Source organism: Sebastes umbrosus, chromosome 17 (assembly GCF_015220745.1).
Source record: "Sebastes umbrosus isolate fSebUmb1 chromosome 17, fSebUmb1.pri, whole genome shotgun sequence".
NCBI lineage: Eukaryota > Metazoa > Chordata > Actinopteri > Perciformes > Sebastidae > Sebastes > Sebastes umbrosus.
Window position 1 is genome coordinate 14034373 of NC_051285.1, and position 19245 is coordinate 14053617.

The 19245-nt window shown below is 40.7% G+C and overlaps 1 protein-coding gene across 5 annotated transcripts in view; it reads right to left on the reverse strand.

Moving 5' to 3' along the window:
• The window catches only part of LOC119475632 (short transient receptor potential channel 4-like), an 86054-nt gene that overhangs the window by 23979 nt on the left and 42830 nt on the right, over positions 1 to 19245 (reverse strand). For 2 of the 5 annotated variants that reach the window (XM_037748502.1, XM_037748501.1), the window contains 3 exons: positions 8959 to 9572; positions 4264 to 4493; positions 2385 to 2603 (listed from right to left, as the gene is read on the reverse strand). In XM_037748502.1, the coding sequence (XP_037604430.1) occupies positions 2385 to 2603; positions 4264 to 4422 (378 nt within the window). In that variant the 5' untranslated portion in view covers positions 4423 to 4493; positions 8959 to 9572. Of the gene's footprint in view, positions 1 to 2384; positions 2604 to 3281; positions 3478 to 4263; positions 4494 to 8958; positions 9573 to 19245 lie in introns of those variants that run through there. The other 3 variants (XM_037748503.1, XM_037748504.1, XM_037748505.1) reach the window with 3 other exon arrangements.

The following is a 19245-nucleotide window of genomic DNA, read 5'->3' on the forward strand; positions in this document are numbered from 1 at the left end:
CACAAATCATAACCGCGAGAACAAAGCGAGCAGACTAAATTACAAGACAGGAGGGAGAGAGAACAACAGCCATGCTCGCAAGAAACGTTCATCAGCATCATAGTCTACGCCAAGCATAATTGGCTGGAAAGAGGTGACGTGAGAAGGGAAGCGTAAACACCAGTGGGCTACCTCTGAAAAGTGAAGCCAATGCTGAAGTGCCTTAAACTTGTATTCTTTCTAATAGCCAGCAGGGGGCGACTCCTCTGGTTGCAAAAAGAAGTCTGATTGTATAGAAGCCTATGAGAAAATGAGCCTACTTCTCACTTGATTGATTACCTCAGTAAACATTGTAAACATGAGTTTATGGTCTCAATCACTAGTTTCAAGTCTTTTTCAATACAGCATGATGTTCATTTAGTAAATTATGGTCCCATTTTGAGTCAAATAGACCATAAAGCAGGGGATGCCTTAGGGTTTGGCTACCTCGTGATTGACAGGTCGCTACCACGGCGTTGTCCGGTCTGGGACTTGTCCGTGTTTTCGTGTTAACCCTTTCACAGTGTGTTTTCAGTTCATGAAAGTTAATTATAACCTTTTGGTGGACTGCAAATGTCTTATTAAGCGTTCGGTTGTACTTAGCTCCACCCTCTCATGTCACTACTGGTTGCAAAAAAAAACAGATGGCAACAGCCAAAAAACAAAGATTGCGCCGGCCAAAATGTTGAATTCAAGGCCACAAACCAATGGGTGATATCACAGTTACTATGTCCACTTGTTATATACAGTCTATGGTAAACACGGACGTAAGATCCATATTTTGTTATCCGGAAATGAATTAAAGTGAGACAGCACAGACTAAAACCAACTAATTGTAAGCATCACAAAATGGTCAAATTATCATACATTATGGTACTTTTGGCACTATTGATCGTAAATTATACAAAGAGTAAAATTATCATACAAATACAATAATTATCTAGTAACTGACACCGATGGTTTCATAGTACAATCAATCTAATCTAGACTAGTGCAGGTGGCTTTTTCTTGACATTGAGTAGTGTAGAAATGCAGGAAATCTGTTTTAAATGATAATTTTTTGTCTGAGGAAGGACCTCCAGACCACCCCTGCCAATTATGTATCTTGCCAAGTTTGCTCCCCCATTTTAAAACATAACCTGGCACGGATGGGAAGAAGCACTATCTTATGAAAGACATTAAGATAAAATGGAAATGTGGCGGCTGATAGATGTTACAGCTGAAGGGTTCGGACGGGATATTTTTGGCCTCTGTATCTCATTCCCCCCATATCCATTAAACAAACAAGCCCGAGCTATCTCTTAGGCTCTTTTGTTCCCTGATATATGCTTCCTTTTCCTTTCATTTTCCCTTTCTTTTTTCACTATTTCACTTTATACTATCAAAGAGAAATGCACAGCTTCTAACAGGACACAACAGGAACAGCAATAACATCCCGCCTTCAGTTGATCGATGAAGCCAAAAACATCTGGTCCTTTGTGGTTTGTGTGTGCATCACTGCTGAGGAGAGAGGAGGAGAGTAAGCGAACCATGTATGTGTGTGTTTCAGTGTGCAGCTGTCCATGTGTGGCAAGAACAAGTAAAAGAAAAAGGCTCCTTGAGTGGAGAGCAATCAGCGCAAAGGAGCACCAATCTGAAATTAATTAGACTAGATTATTTTGTTTTTGATTACATCAATTAAAGCTCTAAACAGGCACTTCTGAAAAACTAGAAGAAGGGGTTTGTTAATGAACTGCAGCCTCCTCAAGCTAATCTGAATCCTCACAAGATAAAAAAAATTAATATACTGTTACTCTGGATAAAATATACATCATATTTCCTCTCGGTGCTCATTAAATCTCTTTCTGTAAGAATCGTTTCCTTTCCAAAAAGACAGAACAAGAAGACAGCTTTTTGAAGTGTCAGCTTTTGTTGTTGCCAACATTACTGGGTCAATTATTTTAGATGGTATAAAAAGCTCCAGGCAACTGCATGCAGCTTATAAACTACACAATGAGTACCAGTATTTACTGCACTCTATACAGTACCATTCAGTGATTTGGCATGTGCACTTTGACCTCATTGATCAACAAAAGAAGGTTTTACACACAAAACAGGCACACAGGTACCTTCAAACAGGAATAGGATCAAACACAGTGTATTTCACCAACTACAAAAACAGAAATAAATTGATGCTAAAAGTACATAAACATGATTTGGTTGCAGGAAAAACTGGAAACTGGAGCGAAAGTAAACGTCAACAATCCTAGTTTCTCTCCTCATATCCCCCCGGCCTTGTCAGCAGCTCATTGCCAGTACACTAACACGCTCCTACCTCATGAATAAAGCACTCTTAATTTAAAACTCCTTCCAGTCCCCCTCCTCACCTGCATGCCACCACTAGGCTTCTTGTGATTTAGCAGCAGCTCCACAGCTCCCACCACTTCCTTGCGGATGGCGTGCAGCAGTGCGTCGCCGACGTAGACGTTGAAGCTCAGCAAGAGCTCGATGATCTCCAGGTTCTCGTTCTCTATGGCGATCAGCAGAGCCGTGCGGCCGAGAGGGTCGATGCAGTTGATGTTGATCTTGAAGTAGATCTCTGCCTCCTAGTGAAAATAAGGGTGTGATTGAACGTCACGGTTTGTTTAAAGAGCTATTCTGGGACTTGGTTTAAAGAAAACCTATTTTGCTTATTTTCAGGTGCATACTTAGTATTTTGGGTTTCGAGTAGAACATGCTTTAATGTTCAAAAAACGCTTCATTTTCCTTGTACAGGCTGTGCTGCAGCACCTCTTTTCACCCTCTGAATGAAACTTTCTGTTTGAGCTCCTGCCCCCCCGAAAAGCACAGTCTGCTCTGATTGGTCAGCTGCCCCACTGTTGTGATTGGTCAACCTAACCGAACTCTTTGGTCTTCGCTCCATCTCGGTTCTAACTAGCTTTGTTTGAAGGCGTTCCGCCAAACTAGCCGCTAGGTTGGTATTACGCAAATGTGATACTTGGTGACATCACCACATTACGTAAGAAAAGGCGGGACTTCAGGCGAGGTGTTTGAGGCAGTTCAGGAGCAGTGTTTCTGTGGAGGAGACTTACTCCCTTTGGCGTGGACTTTGGGCTTTGTAACTTTGCAGACCTTTTACATGCACAAACTATATAACACACTAAAGAAAAGAGAAAAATAACAAGCATAATAGGTCCTCTTTAAAACAATATCATTGATCAGAAGGGAAAATAGTCATTGACATACACATTGATTTTCATTCTAGAAATGTTAACTCCTCGCACCTTTCAGATCTGACAGAGCAACTCAAAAGTCTACTAAAAGTTTTGCTCCGAGAGACATGATGAAATCTAATACATCGCCTCAAGTGATGTTGAGTTTGGAGCTGAAGACTACAAGTTTGAAAATGAAAATAAATCTGGACGTGTGGAGTTAAAAGAAAGTGAGCTCTGTAGGCCGCTCCTCATCTCTGCTTGAGGCTAACAGCTCAAGGCTATGTTAGCCGCTATACTAGCACAACACACCTGAATCTCTGATTGAACTGTTGGCAGCTGAAATGCATTGTGGGTAACGTAGGAACCAGGTTTTGACAAGGAAGAGCAATGTGTGGAATAAAAAAGACAATATATCTGATTCTGCTGCAAAAAACTGACTTAGTCCAGCAATGTTATTCAGTAGGAGTGCAACACTTAATCGTTGGTGTACTCTTTTAAATAGGATCTTTGGCGGCCTGCCACATCTGGCATTAGCTGGTTATAGTAGCAACATTTTAGGCTAAAGGCCTAAAAAGGCAGTCATGAAGATTTGAGCGGCATCATGTGGCTTTAAGATTGAGATTGGCTATTTAGAAAATAAGCGATGAGTAGTTTTTCTCATCTGTTTTCTTGCCTTATTGCATCGTGTTGTTAACTGCATCGCTGTGTGACGAGCCCTCTGTTTATTTTGGGTGATTTTTGCATCATTTTGGGCACCCCAGGTACTGTGAGACTGCCGAACAGCTGGTGTCTAGCAATATTCTGTGTCTACTGAAGGTCTGACACCTGTCAAGGTAAATAAATAAAGGCCCCAGATGTTATTGGAAACGAGCAGAGGATAATCACGGTTGCACGTTACCCATAAATCTTCTAATCTTTTCTAAATCAATTCAATTAGGTTAAGGCTTTAATTTCCATCCATTCATCCAGCCATAATTTAGGGTTTCAGTGGCTATATTTATTCATCCATTTACCAATCAAATTACCCATTCTTCCATGCATTTGTACACACCTCCAGAGCCTGTTTGACACTAGCATAGTCTCCCTTCTCCACAGCGCCGAGGTAGGCTTTCTCCAAAGGCGACAGCTCCGACTCGGCCCGCACAATTCTCAGCGGGATGCGGTCCCGGTACGAGGAGCTGTCAGTCCGCCGGTAGTAAAGCTGTGACATCTCCCTGGACTTCAGCTCACCAGCACTCTGCAAACACTGCTACAGCTGCTGCCAAGCTGGGGGAGTTCACACTGGAGGGGACAGCAACAAAAGGTGTTATAGGAAGAAGACACGTGTTGCTGGTATTGACCTTCACAAGTAATAAAAAGATGAGGTAGAGAGGAAAAGGAGACGGGAGCAGAGGTGAGAGGATTATACAGGCCATTCATAACATGACCTACCTATCCAAGCATCACCTACCTACCTAAACTAGAAAACCTAAGGAATGTTGTCAGGAAGAAGGCCATTTTCAAAGGGGTCCCTTGACCTCTGACCTCAAAATATGTTAATAAAAATGGGTTCTATGGGTAACCACGAGTCTCCCCTTTACAGACATGCCCACTTTATGATAATCACATCACGTCAGCACACTGACACATCAATTTGCGATTAATTTGCAGCAGACAAGTCCCCCAAATTGACACAAGAAGTAATTGACACAACATTTATGCCACTCATTATGCTTATTTTGCAGTGAGAGGGATCTATTAGTGACCTCGGAGCTTTTAGCGCTTTGCTTTCCGAGTGCCTCACATTTCTCAGAATTACCCATCTTGCATTGTTTTAGGACAAAAAAGCCATGTCACTGCATTGTTTTCTCTGTTGTCCTATCAGGTAAATCTAAACTAAATGAGGAAAACAGAGGAAACATTGGCATTGGTTGCTCCTGCTGAGAGACGTCATGATACTCAGCATCAGGCTTGAGGTGTTGCAGCTGGTAAGATCTTTAATTCTTGAGTTACTAATGGCTTTAGTTAATGTCATTAGTGATGCTCGCTAATTGATCGACATCAGCTGACTCAGTGGTTGCCTGGTGACGGCAAAATGAGCTTCCAGTACTTTTGGCTGCACAGCTTCACATAATCGAGCCTTCATAGTGACACTGTGCAGCAATCGTCTCCTAACAAGGCAACGGTCAAGATCTCTGGAAACTGGCAGTGCTGAGATCTACAAATACACTGTACATGAATAGAAGACGAGGAAATAGTGTTTACAATTACATAAATAAGTAGCATTTGTAAACGGTTTCTTTGACAAGTTAATCCTTAAAATGAGGTTACCCTTTGGATCTCCTCAGACTATGCAGCCATAATAATGAGCTCATTCTAAAACAAGCACCAGTAGTGAGTTGGCTATAACCACTGAACAGATGCACAAAAAAGTAAATATATAAACAACGGATTAGCTGTTTTTCTTATGCTCTTAGAGGATTTAAGGACAAGAACAGAGGGAGATGGAGAGGGTGAAGAATAAAAACACCAAACAAGATAGTGGAGAAGGTTACATGTTACTAAATATAAAAAAGAAAGGAGTTCAAGTGCGTAATACCCCTCCTCTCTCTCTCTCTTTCAGGACAACTCATTACTGCTCTCCTCTGTGTGTCTCTATTCACTAAATAATGAGTGGATTAACAGACTCCCAGCAGTTCAATTAGTTTATAAGAACAAGAAGAAAAACAATTTCTTCTATAAATATGTGTAAATGTATGTGTGCTGCCCAAAGCTCTGTATTCTGAAATAACACATTAAAAGGAATAGTTTTGGGAAATACTCTAATTCGCTTTTTTGCGAAATCCGTGTAACAGCAACTTTAAAGTAGGGCTGGGCGATATCGCCAAAACTTTCTATCCCGATATACGTCATTTCATATCTCGAAAACGATATATATCACGATATAGCATATTTTCTGGGAAGTCGATAAATAAATAGTCTGTATGAAATAACCACATGGTAAAGTCTATTTTTGTATACTTCTATGTGAATTAAAATACCTGACAAATGAAAAGTACTTTCTCATTTAATTTATTACAGTTTCAAGTGAAACTATAGAGAAACTAGAAGTGCACTCGGAGAGCGCAGACCTCCGCCAAGGCAGGTTTCATGAACACGTCATCAGTTACACTGCACATGTCTACGTGGTATTAATGCACAGGCTGAGCGGAGTTATTAAAAAAATTCCCGAAGCCGGATCTGGATCGCCACCAAAATCGAATGGATTGTTCATTGTGCCACACCCCATCCCTCCAAAAAATTTAATTCAAATCCATATCGGACTTTTGGAGTAATCCTCCAAACGGACAAACCAACAAACAAACCAACAAAAAAAAACAACCAACAAACCAACATTAATCGCATTGAACTGAGTGTTAAAGTGAAGTGTGATGGAAAAAGAAAACAACAATCTTTAAATTATATTCCTTCAAAATATTTCACATCAGATTTTCGGAGAAATTTGACTTGTATGTGCTTATCATCAATTTAAAAGGCATCACGATATTTCGATTTCACCATGATATGATTTCATTGAAAGATGATAAATTATCATATTGCATTACAACCCAGCCCTACTTTAAAGCTCATTAATTAAGACGTACAAAAAAAGTGTAAAAACGGCATATTGTGGTTTTACGGAGGTTACTTGCTTCACACTATTATATATTGGCTGGCGCAGTAACTTGCTGGAGTCTCAACTGGTTGCCTGGCAACCTCACAGTGATGACAATACTTCAGGAAGTTACTCCCAGCCAACATAACCCCATGTAAAGACATAAGAGAGGTATCACTCCATCTTCTCATCGAACTCTCAGCAGTAAAGCCAGAAATTCCCAAATGCAAACTCTCCCTTTAATTGAGTCAACACGATACATTTCCAGTTGATTCCATCTTAAAGTTTGAGCAGTCATTTTCTGAAGCAGGTGGCAGGCAACAATGTGACTGTTCAGGTTTTGAACTAGCAACCCTAATGTTCCGCAGGAGCAGGACTTTAATATGGCTGAAATGCAAGTAAATAACACCAAAGTGGTGGATATCAGAGGAACAACATGCGAGTCACTGTCGGTCGGCGTTCCTAAGCAACATTTTTTCTCCCATTATGTCACCTGTCACCTCCTCTTACACTCAAAGTGCCACTTCACTGCTGTAGAAATGCTCCACAGTGCCCTTCTAATTTCCCTCCATGAAGGAAAAGAACTTCAAAGATCATCATAAAAAGAAAGATTTGCTCCACTGAGAACTTTTTCCTACTGGAAAGCCCTTCTGGTACTGTAGCAGGTTTTCACACCTCATCTGAGATGCTGGGCATTAGTTTGATATAGCCATAGCAATTTGTGTAACGATTTCACTTTGAATCAAAAACAACTGTGAACTGGCCACACGGGGACCCTGCAGTGCAGTCAGCGACGCCGAATATCAGTCTTTAGAGGCTAAAAATCCTGCACTATGCAGAGGACATGCTCATGCACTACATTAAGGAGGACTCAGTAAAAGTACATCTTGGTGCCAATAAAGGAGTTGATAGATAACATGCCTTTAACAACACAAGCCCACTTCTCAGCAACAGTGATGAACATTTTTTAACTGTCCTCGTCTGTTTTTGAGATGCTTTAGTTTCTAATTTTTATAACATTGTAGTGGCGTGCCATCTTGGCCAGGTCTCCCTCGAAAAAGAGATTTTAAGGGACTTCCTGGTTAAATAAAGGTTAAATAAATAAGCAAAAAGTATAACAAAATTATGATTTCAATATATTTTAATATTACATTCAACTCTATTCAAAAACACACTTTTCTTTTCTCTTAAAGTATGTTTTGTTATGGTCTCAAAAGTCTGATTTCCAGATTCACTGTTCCACTGAGGGATATAAAGGTATGTTTTAGTGTTTGTTTGACAAATGTCCTAGACATCAGATAACATCACATACTGTGAGCTACTATATAGGTGATGGATGTCACCTCAGCCAGGTATATATTTTTGCTGCGCTTATAACGCTGTTGTGTCATTCTAATTTGGCTTTTTCCAATTAAAATAAAAAACACTGGGTTGATTGTTGATTGTGCACTTTGGACAGAAATTGCCACAATTACATAAAGTAAGGCTGCCCACCGAGCAGAGACACAAGAGGATTTATGGACGATCTGCTGATATCTGTGTGTGCCATTATTGAAACACACACACACACACACACAGCCTCCTGTGCAGAGGGCCCCTTCCTTCAAGTGGCCTAATCACACTTTCCTGGAATCAATACATGATATAGAAATAGAAAAATCTGGTATTTTTTTGTTATGCAAAGTGTAGTGTGGCAGGAAATATGTTGAGCTAAATGTCTTTTATTCTAAAAGGATTGCATCGGTTAGACAGCACACAATGCTTAGATGAGCTTTCCAGCAGACCATGAAGCCCATTTTTTACAGAAGCCTGTCCTGTGTTTATACACTGGCAGTGAAACAATCATAAAATTGTCAGCATTCACTAATTAATGACAACAGGTCTGGTGGTGGTGAACCTGTGAACACTCACAAGGTGACATTCTGACAGCTTTATTTCTGTGTTTGTGTGCTGAGGAAAGGTTCCAGGGAATAGCATTGGATGGACATAAAAAATGATTGTGAAAATAAAAGAGGACTCTCCTAAAGGCACCATTACATCTTTTTATCTTTACTAGCAGTGAAAAGCCTTTTATACAGCCAAAACATGAATTTTTAAATTGGAGCAACTAACCTTTGGGATGTTGGGCATTGGAACTTCGCTCATGGAGATTCTTCCTTTGGAGAATATCCAGACATGAGTACTAATAAAACAGATGCTTTAAAACCTCAACTTCTTGAATTTCCCCCTGCAGTGTGGATCTGCATGGAGACCCTGCTTGGTAATGTGATGCCAGTCCGTCTTTCTCTTGGTTTTTTTTTTTTAGTCTAGTCTGCATTCTCCCCTCTCATTTTTTTTGGAGACTTGATAGTATCCCCCACAGTACATCCAGATCCGGTCATCACGACTTCCATTCGGTCTGATTTTTTTAGGGGGAAAAAAAAAAAAACGCATTCAGCGCACCGCGCAACAAATCCTGGAGACGAAAATAAGCCACAAACCAAGTTTTCCTCCACGGATTACAACCTGGTTCGGCAGTCCAGTTTCCCCCCCAGGGTGTCTTTTTCCACCGATGTTCTTTCCCCACTCGACTCTTCCACCTGTTGGGGGACGATTGAAAAGCGAAAAGCAGCGCCTCCAGGAATAAAACGCAGAGCGGCCAGATGCCTGGCGAGCGGTGTGCGGAACGCTGCTGCTGCTGCAGACTGGTCGTGCGCACTTGGAGACGCATTGAGCACTGTGCCTCTCTGTAAGAGAAGAGAGAGGGGTAAAAAAAAAAAAATCATCTAAACAAGACGCAACTAAGCCAGACATTTAGCCTCTGCTTCAAACAAATGGAACATAACACAATTCCACTTTCCAATTTTAGCTCTCAGGAATGACATCCAAAGATAAGAAGGACAGATATAGTGCGGTTTTATTATAAGAGCATCAGAAATAGACTTCTCCAATTGTATTGGAAACCAGTAAAATGATTGAAAAAGTATCATCTATCTTGATCATTGTTAATTAAAGATAGTAACACAATTCTGCATTCAACTCATATGTAAAAGCTATAGGGCTGGCAATCGATTCAAATATTGAATCACAATTAATCGCATGATTTGTCCATAGTTATCGAGATTAATCGCAAATTGATCGCATATTTTTATCTGTTCAAATGTACCTTAAAGGGAGATTTTTCAAGTATTCAATGCTCTTATCAACACGGGAGTGGGCAATGGCAGATAATGTCCAGATATTGTTCAAAATGTACCTTAAAGGGTGATTTATTTAGGATTAAATACTCTTATCAACATGGGAGTGGGCAAATATGCTTACTTTATGCAAATGTATGTATATATTTATTATTGGAAATCAATTAACAACACAAAACAATGACAGATATTGTCCAGAAACCCTCACAGGTACTGCATTTAGCATAAAAATATGCTCAAATCATAACATGGCACACTCAAGGCCAACAGGCAACAACAGCTGTCAGTATGTCAGTGTGCTGACTTGACTATGACTTGCCCCAGACTGCATATGATTATCATAAAGTGGGCATGTCTGTAAAGGGGAGACTCGTGGGTACCCATAGAACCCATTTTCATTCACATATCTTGAGGTCAGAGGTCAAGGGACCCCTTTGAAAATGGCCATGACAGTTTTTCCTCACCAGAATTTAGAGTAAGTTTGGAGCGTTATTTAACCTCTTTCGCGACAAGCTAGCATGACATGGTTGGTACCGAGGGATTCCGTAGGTTCTCTAGTTTCAGATGATGCCAGTATCTTCACTCTAGCTTTAAAAAAAATGAGCCTGGCGCTTCAACTAAAAATCCCAAATTGCGTTAATCCGTTAAAGAAATTAGTGGTGTTAAAACAAATTTGCATTAACGCGTTATTATTGCGTTAACTTTGACAGCCCTAGTAAAAGCATAATATTTTACATATATTTGATGGTCAACCAGTGAAAAAGACCAACATAAGACAGCTAAAGACAGTAAAGATAGTGTATGTGTATGTATCACTGGGCTGGACACACTACACATGCTTGGTGTTGGGAGTCAAGTTATATTATGGTTTGCCCACTAATTTCTTCCAACAGCTTATCATCTCACTGATCATAGTTCAAACACAAATGCCAAACTCTCTCTCTCTCTTTCTCTCTCCGTTTGACTTACAGGCCTGTTGACGCTGTAAATTCTTCCTAATAGTGTGTAATGCTGTTGAATGTCCTCTGACATGTTTATAGAGCTCCAGGCCAGACTCATTCCTTGCGTCTGTTCGATGTGTGTATGTTTGTGTGTGAGTTTATGTTGGCAGCACTGCAGGGTCCAGTCGCAGTGAAATGTCACTGGGGATGACAGATTTTTGGATATGGAGAGCCTTTGATTACTTCTGATGTAATCAATCATTGCTCTGTTTTGCAATCGTATGCATGTGGTTGAAATTTTGTATGATGCATGCTCAACACATATCAATTTAGTCATTGTAGAAAACTAGAATTACCGGTTGTGTGCCTGCGCCAACCAGTCAAGTTGCAGTTTACATCCATGTCTGTCCAAAAATGTCATCACTTTATAATTTGATCCTGTTAGATATTTGTGGGAAATTGTCATAATTAGCACATGAATTCTAGAGCCCAAAACGTGTTTTGTGAGGTCACAGTGACCTGGATGTTTCTGCCAGATGTAATACAATTCCCTCCAGGCGTCCCTGAGATATCACTTTCATGAGAATGGGATGGACGTGAGGTCACAGTGACCTTTGACCACCAAATTTAATCGGTTCATCCTTGAGTCCAAGGCTGCGTCTTTTCCTAACCACTTTTACTTGACCTCGATGGAAATTGTCATAAAGCCAAGGAAATATGTGAAGGAGAATTCATAAGAACTTAGGAAAAGACAACCACGGAGTTCTGAGAATCCGACTGCACTTACACTATAGATAAATAAATTATGATGCATGGCGGCGGATGTTATGACGTGAGTCTGCCGTGGTGAAACTACAATTTTCCGAAGAAATTAAAAATAAAGTGAATTGAAATGGTTGTCACTGTCCACTCATATTTATCAACATGAATCCCAATTACTATGACTGTATGAAAATAATATGCAATCTAAGCATATTGAACGGCAGTATGGTGCGTTGCTTTAAATTTTGCGGCCGCGAGGAATTGTGGGGCGCCATTATTTTCTTTCCTTTAGTACAGTAAAGGATGGTCCAGTGTATCCTATGCTAAAGGAGATAAGAAAGGAAGCATTGAATCACCTTTCCTTAGCATTTAGAGAATTCGAATAACTGTTATCATGGCTGCTACTTAGATTCTTCCGGGACATTTCACTCTGTTAGGAACCTTCCTAAACAAAAAAGACTATTCGACCGGTGTTGTTATGTTGACCGACGTTTGTGCCAAATTAGAAGGAATTCCTTCAAGGTGTTCCTGAGCTCCTGAGTTCCAGACGAACGTACGGATGTACGTTCGTCTGGAACCTGAATACATAACGGCTGTCGCCTGCCCGGAGGTATAAAAATGAAAGAACCTCTCCTTCAGTCTTCGGCCTTTTGGCTGCCTCTTGAGGCATTTTCCTGTAATTAAAAACAATTTAAGGCTTCATGTCCCAGTGCTGCTAATTTCTTTGATGCACTCTAGACTCCTATTAAATGGCTGCACCCGCGGGATAACAGGGTTCCCTGAAACTCAGCCTGAATCCCACATGGAGACTTCTCTTGGGCCCAGCAACTCTCTACGTCTCCCCTGTCTCATTCAGAATTATGACCATGTATCATTATAACAAAGGGCACGCCCCTCTGAAGGTCAATAACTACATTAGTTAGTCCAATCAGACTGATTTAGGAACACCCATATGCACAGACACGCAGAGCAGCACCTCATTGATCACGACAGGCAGGTAGGAATTAGATTGAAATAAATGTGACCTATTAGTGATGTCTGTAAGTGAATCATAGTAATCAATAGACAATTAAGGCAGGCTACCATATCAATAACTCTCTGCTGGTTCTTTTCCCTGCATATGCTTAGAAGTTTCCAAACAAAAGCTAAAGTAGAATCAGCACATTTAAATAATCTGGCAGGTCAGAAATCAGGAAATATTATTGATTCTAAAAATAGTGCTGAAGCTAATTCTTCTCCCATAAAAGGGGATTGGACATTCGAATAACATCTTATGTGATGTGGAGAGGGGAAGCAAACATTTAATCACTTTTTTTAAGCTGGCTCATGACAGCATAGACTCTTTGTTACAATGAAGGAAGCGTTTCTTGCACTAGGTTGATAACATTTCGCATGGAGGGGAAGCTCAGTAGGACTACTGCAGCAGGGGGATTTAGACACAAGAGCCTCCTTTATTATTTTTACATAACCGGATGATGGTGAATTTGCCTTATCAGAAATGCAGTGTAGTTTCACTTGTTACAGCATATTGCAGAGTGGGTATAAACACAGTGTTAATGCTGTGCTTGCTGATAAGACTTTATTTCGCAAACTATTCGGCTGCTGCAGCACATTTTTTGGAGCTTTCGGGGGTTGTTGCTTCGATCCTCTTGGTGCTGAATTGTAACTAGAACAACTGGCGAGCGGCCTTCTAGTTAAGAGTTGCATGAGTTTTAACAGATGGTGATGCTTTTATCAAGGTAAGAGGAGGCTCTAGAGGACATGCAGCAGGCTGTCTCTGCAGCTAAAAAGCAAAAAGGCGCCCTCTCCGTCTGTGAAGTGTAACAAGCTCGTTATTCCAATATGAACATCCAGTTGGCAGTGATCTCCCCTCTGTCCGTCTGTCCGTCTGTCCCCGCCCCCCTCCCTTTCTTGTTCCTATCTCCGCCTCACACTCCCTCACACAGCCGCAGGTTAAAACCCACTTTAGTTGAAAGCATAACAAAGAGCCGGACCGCTCTCTTTCACAGAGGTATGCGTGTGTCTGTTGCCTGAAATCTAAACTTGAGTTCTAACCCAGAGTTTCCCTTTTATCTCCATGGAAACGCAGTGCCGTCCTCATCCTGTCCTACGCTTCTGAGAATAATCAGTCACCCTTTCATGAAGTTACAGAACGTCATGTATAGATTCAGCTTTTGAAAAGGCAGTGCCCCCTGTCAACATCGTGATTATGTAAGTCTTTTTTTTTCTCCTGCCGGGTGCATCTGTGGGAGTCGTGCTATATTTTGTGTCTGTGGCTCTTGGGGGCTCCCTGAGGTGAGTGTGGCCATCTGAGCTGTTTAAATCCCCATTACTCTCATGCTCTCTGAGAAGCTGTGGGGAAATTAAACGTGATCTGTCTCTGTCCTCCCTGGAGATGCACCGAGGCTGAGACTGCCACCCTTGGCTCCCCGACCGACACACAGTTCAGATTTGATACAGGAAGCAAAAATGAGCAAAGAGAAGATGAACATTTCCTCAGCAATGCAAGGTGAAGAGCAATGATTTACTGTTGTATTTCTTCATATCGTTAAGGCGCCCTGTCATTGCTGATACCGGCACTATATTTCATTTCCAAACACTTATTTTTCACAGAGTGCAAAAGAAACTACTTTTCATGATTTTGTGTTCACCTAAAATTGGCTTCATACAAAAACTAATTTGCTTTGCCAAATATCTTTTTGTAGGAAATGTAATTGCTGCTTGGATTGTGTTATTTTCTAATCCAGTGAGTGTGACAACTTTATATTGCACAGAAGTTACAGGTAGGAAGTCTGGGTGGGTGGTTGGGTTTCTAAAACACATGCATGGCTCGTGGCTTCGTTGAAAAAGTGTTATACTCGGAGTCACTGCTGATTAATATGGGTTTAGTTGCAAGAGGTGAGTAATGTAGTGGAAACAAATGACGTACGTTGACACTGAACACTTTGCGAGCATGCTCAATTTAAACATTTAGTTGTTATGTTAACAACAACTGTAATCTAGACAGCATTACATGTATGAGTAGGCATGTTGGACAGCAGCCAGTCAACATAGAAATGCACTCGAGGCATTTTAATACATATGATAATAAATTCCTTGAATCATGCTTTGAATACTGTACAAAATGTACAAAATGTAGTAATACAAATGAGTTGTATATAAGTCTCTAGGAGACAAAGTTTCATTAAAACTGTAAGCATTGGGTCTAAAGCTTGCCAATTTCACCAAAATGAATGACTTACCTCACTATTTCAGTTTTAGCAAAAGTATTTAATATTGTATCTAAAACACCTTGAAGGCCACGTGATATACATAAAGCACTATTTCATGTTATGTCCTACAAAAACAGATGCCATAATTAGGCTATACTACTAAGAATTTAAAGATGACCCATGTGTGCTTTTTCCCTTTCCTTTAGTGTGTTATATAGTTTTTTTTCTGCATGTAAAAGGTTTACAAAGTTACAAAGCTCAAAGTCCATGCCAAAGGGAGTTACTCTCCCCCCACAGAAACACTGCTCCTGAACTGCCTGAAATGCCTTGCTTGAAGTCCCGCCTTTTATTCTGTAACGTGGTGATGTCACCAAGTAACACATTTGCATAATAGCTGCCTAATGGCTACTAATGGCAAACAAAGCTAGTTAGAGCGGAGCTGGAGCGGAGTATGCACCTGAAAATAAGCATAATAGGTCCTCTTTAACAGTAAAATGTGGGGGTATGTTGGGGAGGTTAAAGTTTAGCTACAGGTTAGCGTGAATTTATTTTGCTAAAATGAGGTTAAATTATTTCAGGTAAGACTAGGATTAAGTATTTGTCACACTGTTGTTTAGTTTAATGTGAAAACTGCAGCTTGTTTAAGTCCTGTGAGTAATGGCCATTTATCCTTGGACATAAGTGCGGTACAGCGAGTATAAATTCCCGAGACTTTTGAAAGCTGTTTCTTATGTAACGCTGATACACTTTCACTGGAGTTCTTCTATGTGAGCGATGCCAAGGACGAGTAAACAGCTCTTCCTAGGAAACCGCAGGTTGCAGCAGCAGAAATTGCTCCCTCTGCTCGGCTATCACTCTCTAGACCCCAGAGAGAATAAACAGATTTGAGCTGAGTCCTCTGTCAGTACATCCTGAAGCTCTGGGCTAATACTGTGCAGGATGTTCACCAACACTGACCCTGATGAAGAGAGCAGCTTTGACTCGGCCACAGTGATCTGTCAAGGACACAGTTATCTTTTAGCTTACATAACATTAAATGTATGAAGGCACAACTTGTTTCCAACGTTTTCAGATCACTGTATGATTTCCTTTTGATTTTTAAAGACCACCACCGGAGAGTTTTATTTGGGTGATTAAACTATGATAGACCCGATTGTAAATGTCACCCATTCAAAGAAATGCTTTATCTCTGAATCCTTTAAAGGCAACGGGAGATTGTCTTTTCATCTCACTGTCCTGCTCTGTTGGTTTTGCAGTATAACCATGCTTTTATCATCGGGACTCAAAATGAAAGTGGTTGCCCTTGAAATCTCAACAGTTTTCTAAACAACATGATACGTATGCCCACATTCCCCTTTATCTGTCACCCTCAGCTGTACCTTTGACAGAGCAAAATGGCCTGCTAAATTGGATGTCTGCTGTCTGCTTTTAAAGCTACTCTGCAAAAGAAAAAAGGGGGGGCTGTATTTTAACATTATTCAGTTAACAGTAATCAGTTTTCAAGCTTTTCCCGGTTGACAGTGAAATAACTTAAGGATGGTGAATAATAAAAGATCAGCATTTACCCTGAAGAAATGTTCTGGCATTCCTTCACACACTGTAGTGCAACAGAGTGCATTACTTTACATCTTCAAGTGAGCGCCGCCAAGACAGGATTTATTTTTTAAACGAATATAATAGAGTGCCACGGTGGAGTAGCCTTCATTCTTAACCGTGGTTTTCTAAGAGCTCTAGCACTCCAGATGTGGCCGTAGACCATATATATAGCTGGACGACGCGTCTCCACTTCCTCCCACTGTACAAAAGTTGTGTCTAGGAGGTAACTAACAAATTGTGAAAACGTGCAAAAACTCTTCCGAGACTCGCTGCCCGACGACCTATCCTAACCTCAAGGTCAATGCCTAACCTCAACCATCTCGCAAGAGTTTCGCAACTTGTGGGTTACCTTCTAGACACGACCATACAAAAGTGAAGCCAAAATATTCCAGATACAGGAGCTGCCATCTTGAGATTTTGACGTCATTTGGAACCAGAGTCTGAGCAGTAGTGATCGGGGGGCTGGAGCCGCGGCATCGAGGTCCCGCCCGAGCCAATCACGAGCCGAGCATGGCCGCAGCTTGCTGGCGTGAGCTACCTAGCTGCTACGTTAGCACCACGGTAGTTGTTAGAAAGACACAATAACTAACCAACCCCTTTTTATAGCATCAAATAACTAATTAAAACCAAACTTATCAGAAAAATGAACACTTGAACATTCATCAGTGTGATAAGAACTACCTAAAATGACAGAAGCTATCCTTGGGAAAAATGTATTTGACGTGTACTTTGACTTTTAAGTTTGGCCCATGTCCCATTCGCTAACATGGAGGAGGCGGGATTTATGACCTATACTGCAGCCAGCCACCAGGGGGCGATCCAGATGTTTTGGCTTCACTTTTGGGGAGCTGTCATGTCGTCCATGTTTATATGCAGTATATGGTTGCAGCACACGCCTACTGTACTTGTCAAAGGCCATGTACAGAATGAGGAAGGAGCTTTTAGCTAATCTTAAATCACAGTGGGTTTTCTTAGCTTTTTAAGTATAAGTTTCACAATTTCTGCATTTTCACTTTGCATAATTTGGTTTATAGTCTGATTACTTACAGTCTACATTTCATTGTCTTTACTCTGAATAACTAAGAAAGGCAGTTCTACACCCTGTAGGCATTACAAATGTCTTGATAAACACAAACATCTCTAATGATATTGTAAGAGGCTGTCCTCCCAAGAAAAACAACAGCATCAGTTGTTTCAGTGAGTTTTCCTAAAATCACATACAGGTATGTTTAAGTGACAAAGCCCCCTAGCTCCTGTAGTAATTATGAAGTCAGGTGACGTTATTACAGAGAAACAAAGTCTGCATAGGGAGGAGGTTGGACGTATGGACAAACTATGTATTTTGTCATTTCATGTTGAGGACTTGTACAGTAAACACTGCTTTGCACCAATTGAAGTGCAGTGATCCAAACTACTATGAATATGCTGCAGTGAATTTTCATAACACTACACTGAGAAAACTGGTCTGCATAACAGCTGACTATCATTTGCTCCGTGTCTGCTGTCCAAATGATGGATTTTAAGCTTTTTTTAAAAGTTATAAAGTTTAAGTTTTTAAGAGCGAATAATTCAGGCAGCAATGCAGAGCTGGTATTTTTTACATTGTTACTCCGTATTCTTCAGTTCAGTGTCCAACACATCACTGATTAGTCATCATAGCTTCTGAATACTAGAAAAGGGAAGAAAGGGTTACTCCAGCAATTTACTGCACTTCCCTAATGTTAGGAGACTTCTTCAAGAAGCCTGTCATGTTGAAACGTTGGTAAATTATTAAATCATTTTTTGCATCGTGGCTACGAGTGTAGCTTCACACAAGGAGACTTATGAGTGACATATTTTTTAAATACTCAAAATTGATGCCGCAGGGACCGACACATCCTGGCTTTTAGTAGTAGTAGTACTCCTCATGACAAATGCCCTTTTTCCACATTTATTTTCAACTTAAAGAACTGTGTGTGAGTTAAAATGTCATGTACAGTATGTAGTTTCTATTTGCAAAGCATTTCATTGGAACAATCCACCGCTGGAAAAGCTTTTCAGGCGATGCCAATGTTTGGGCAATACGGAGAAAGAGGAATTGTCACCAAATTTATTCCTCTGGTGGCACAAATCTCTGCTCATGTCCTGAGCTTTTTTGTGTGGGTTGCTTTCATATCAGCCCTGCAGCATCAGCATTCAACCGATTCAGCACGGCAGGCCACTAGGCCTGTGTAATCATCTCAAAAATGATAAGCATCAGTAAAACTTTCCAGTTCTCTAACCACTTTTTCTGTTTTTTTTGGTTGCATTTCAGAGTGTTAGACTGTTTTAAAGGGGACATATCATGAAAAACTTGCTTGTGCACATACATTTGGGTACCTGGAGTGCCTGTAAAGAAAAAGGTAACGCCTGCACACTACTCCATGCGACAATATTTGTATTGACTACGTTTCGATCCTGCTTGGATTTTCAAAGTCCTTTGAAATCCACTTTGACCTGACGAAGATAGAAGCAGGATAGTCAATAAAAATAGTATGGCATGGAGTAGTGTGTAGGCGTTACCTTTTTCTTTACTGACTCTGTTCTGATAGCCTCGCACCTACGTGATGTGCATATCATTTTCTTCAACTCTATCTATCTGGAGTGCCTACCAACCCCAAATAAAACAACCCTGGCTTCCCTTCCTAAGTCACATGCAGGCTCATTCGAATATATCGCCCACAGCTTGAGAGC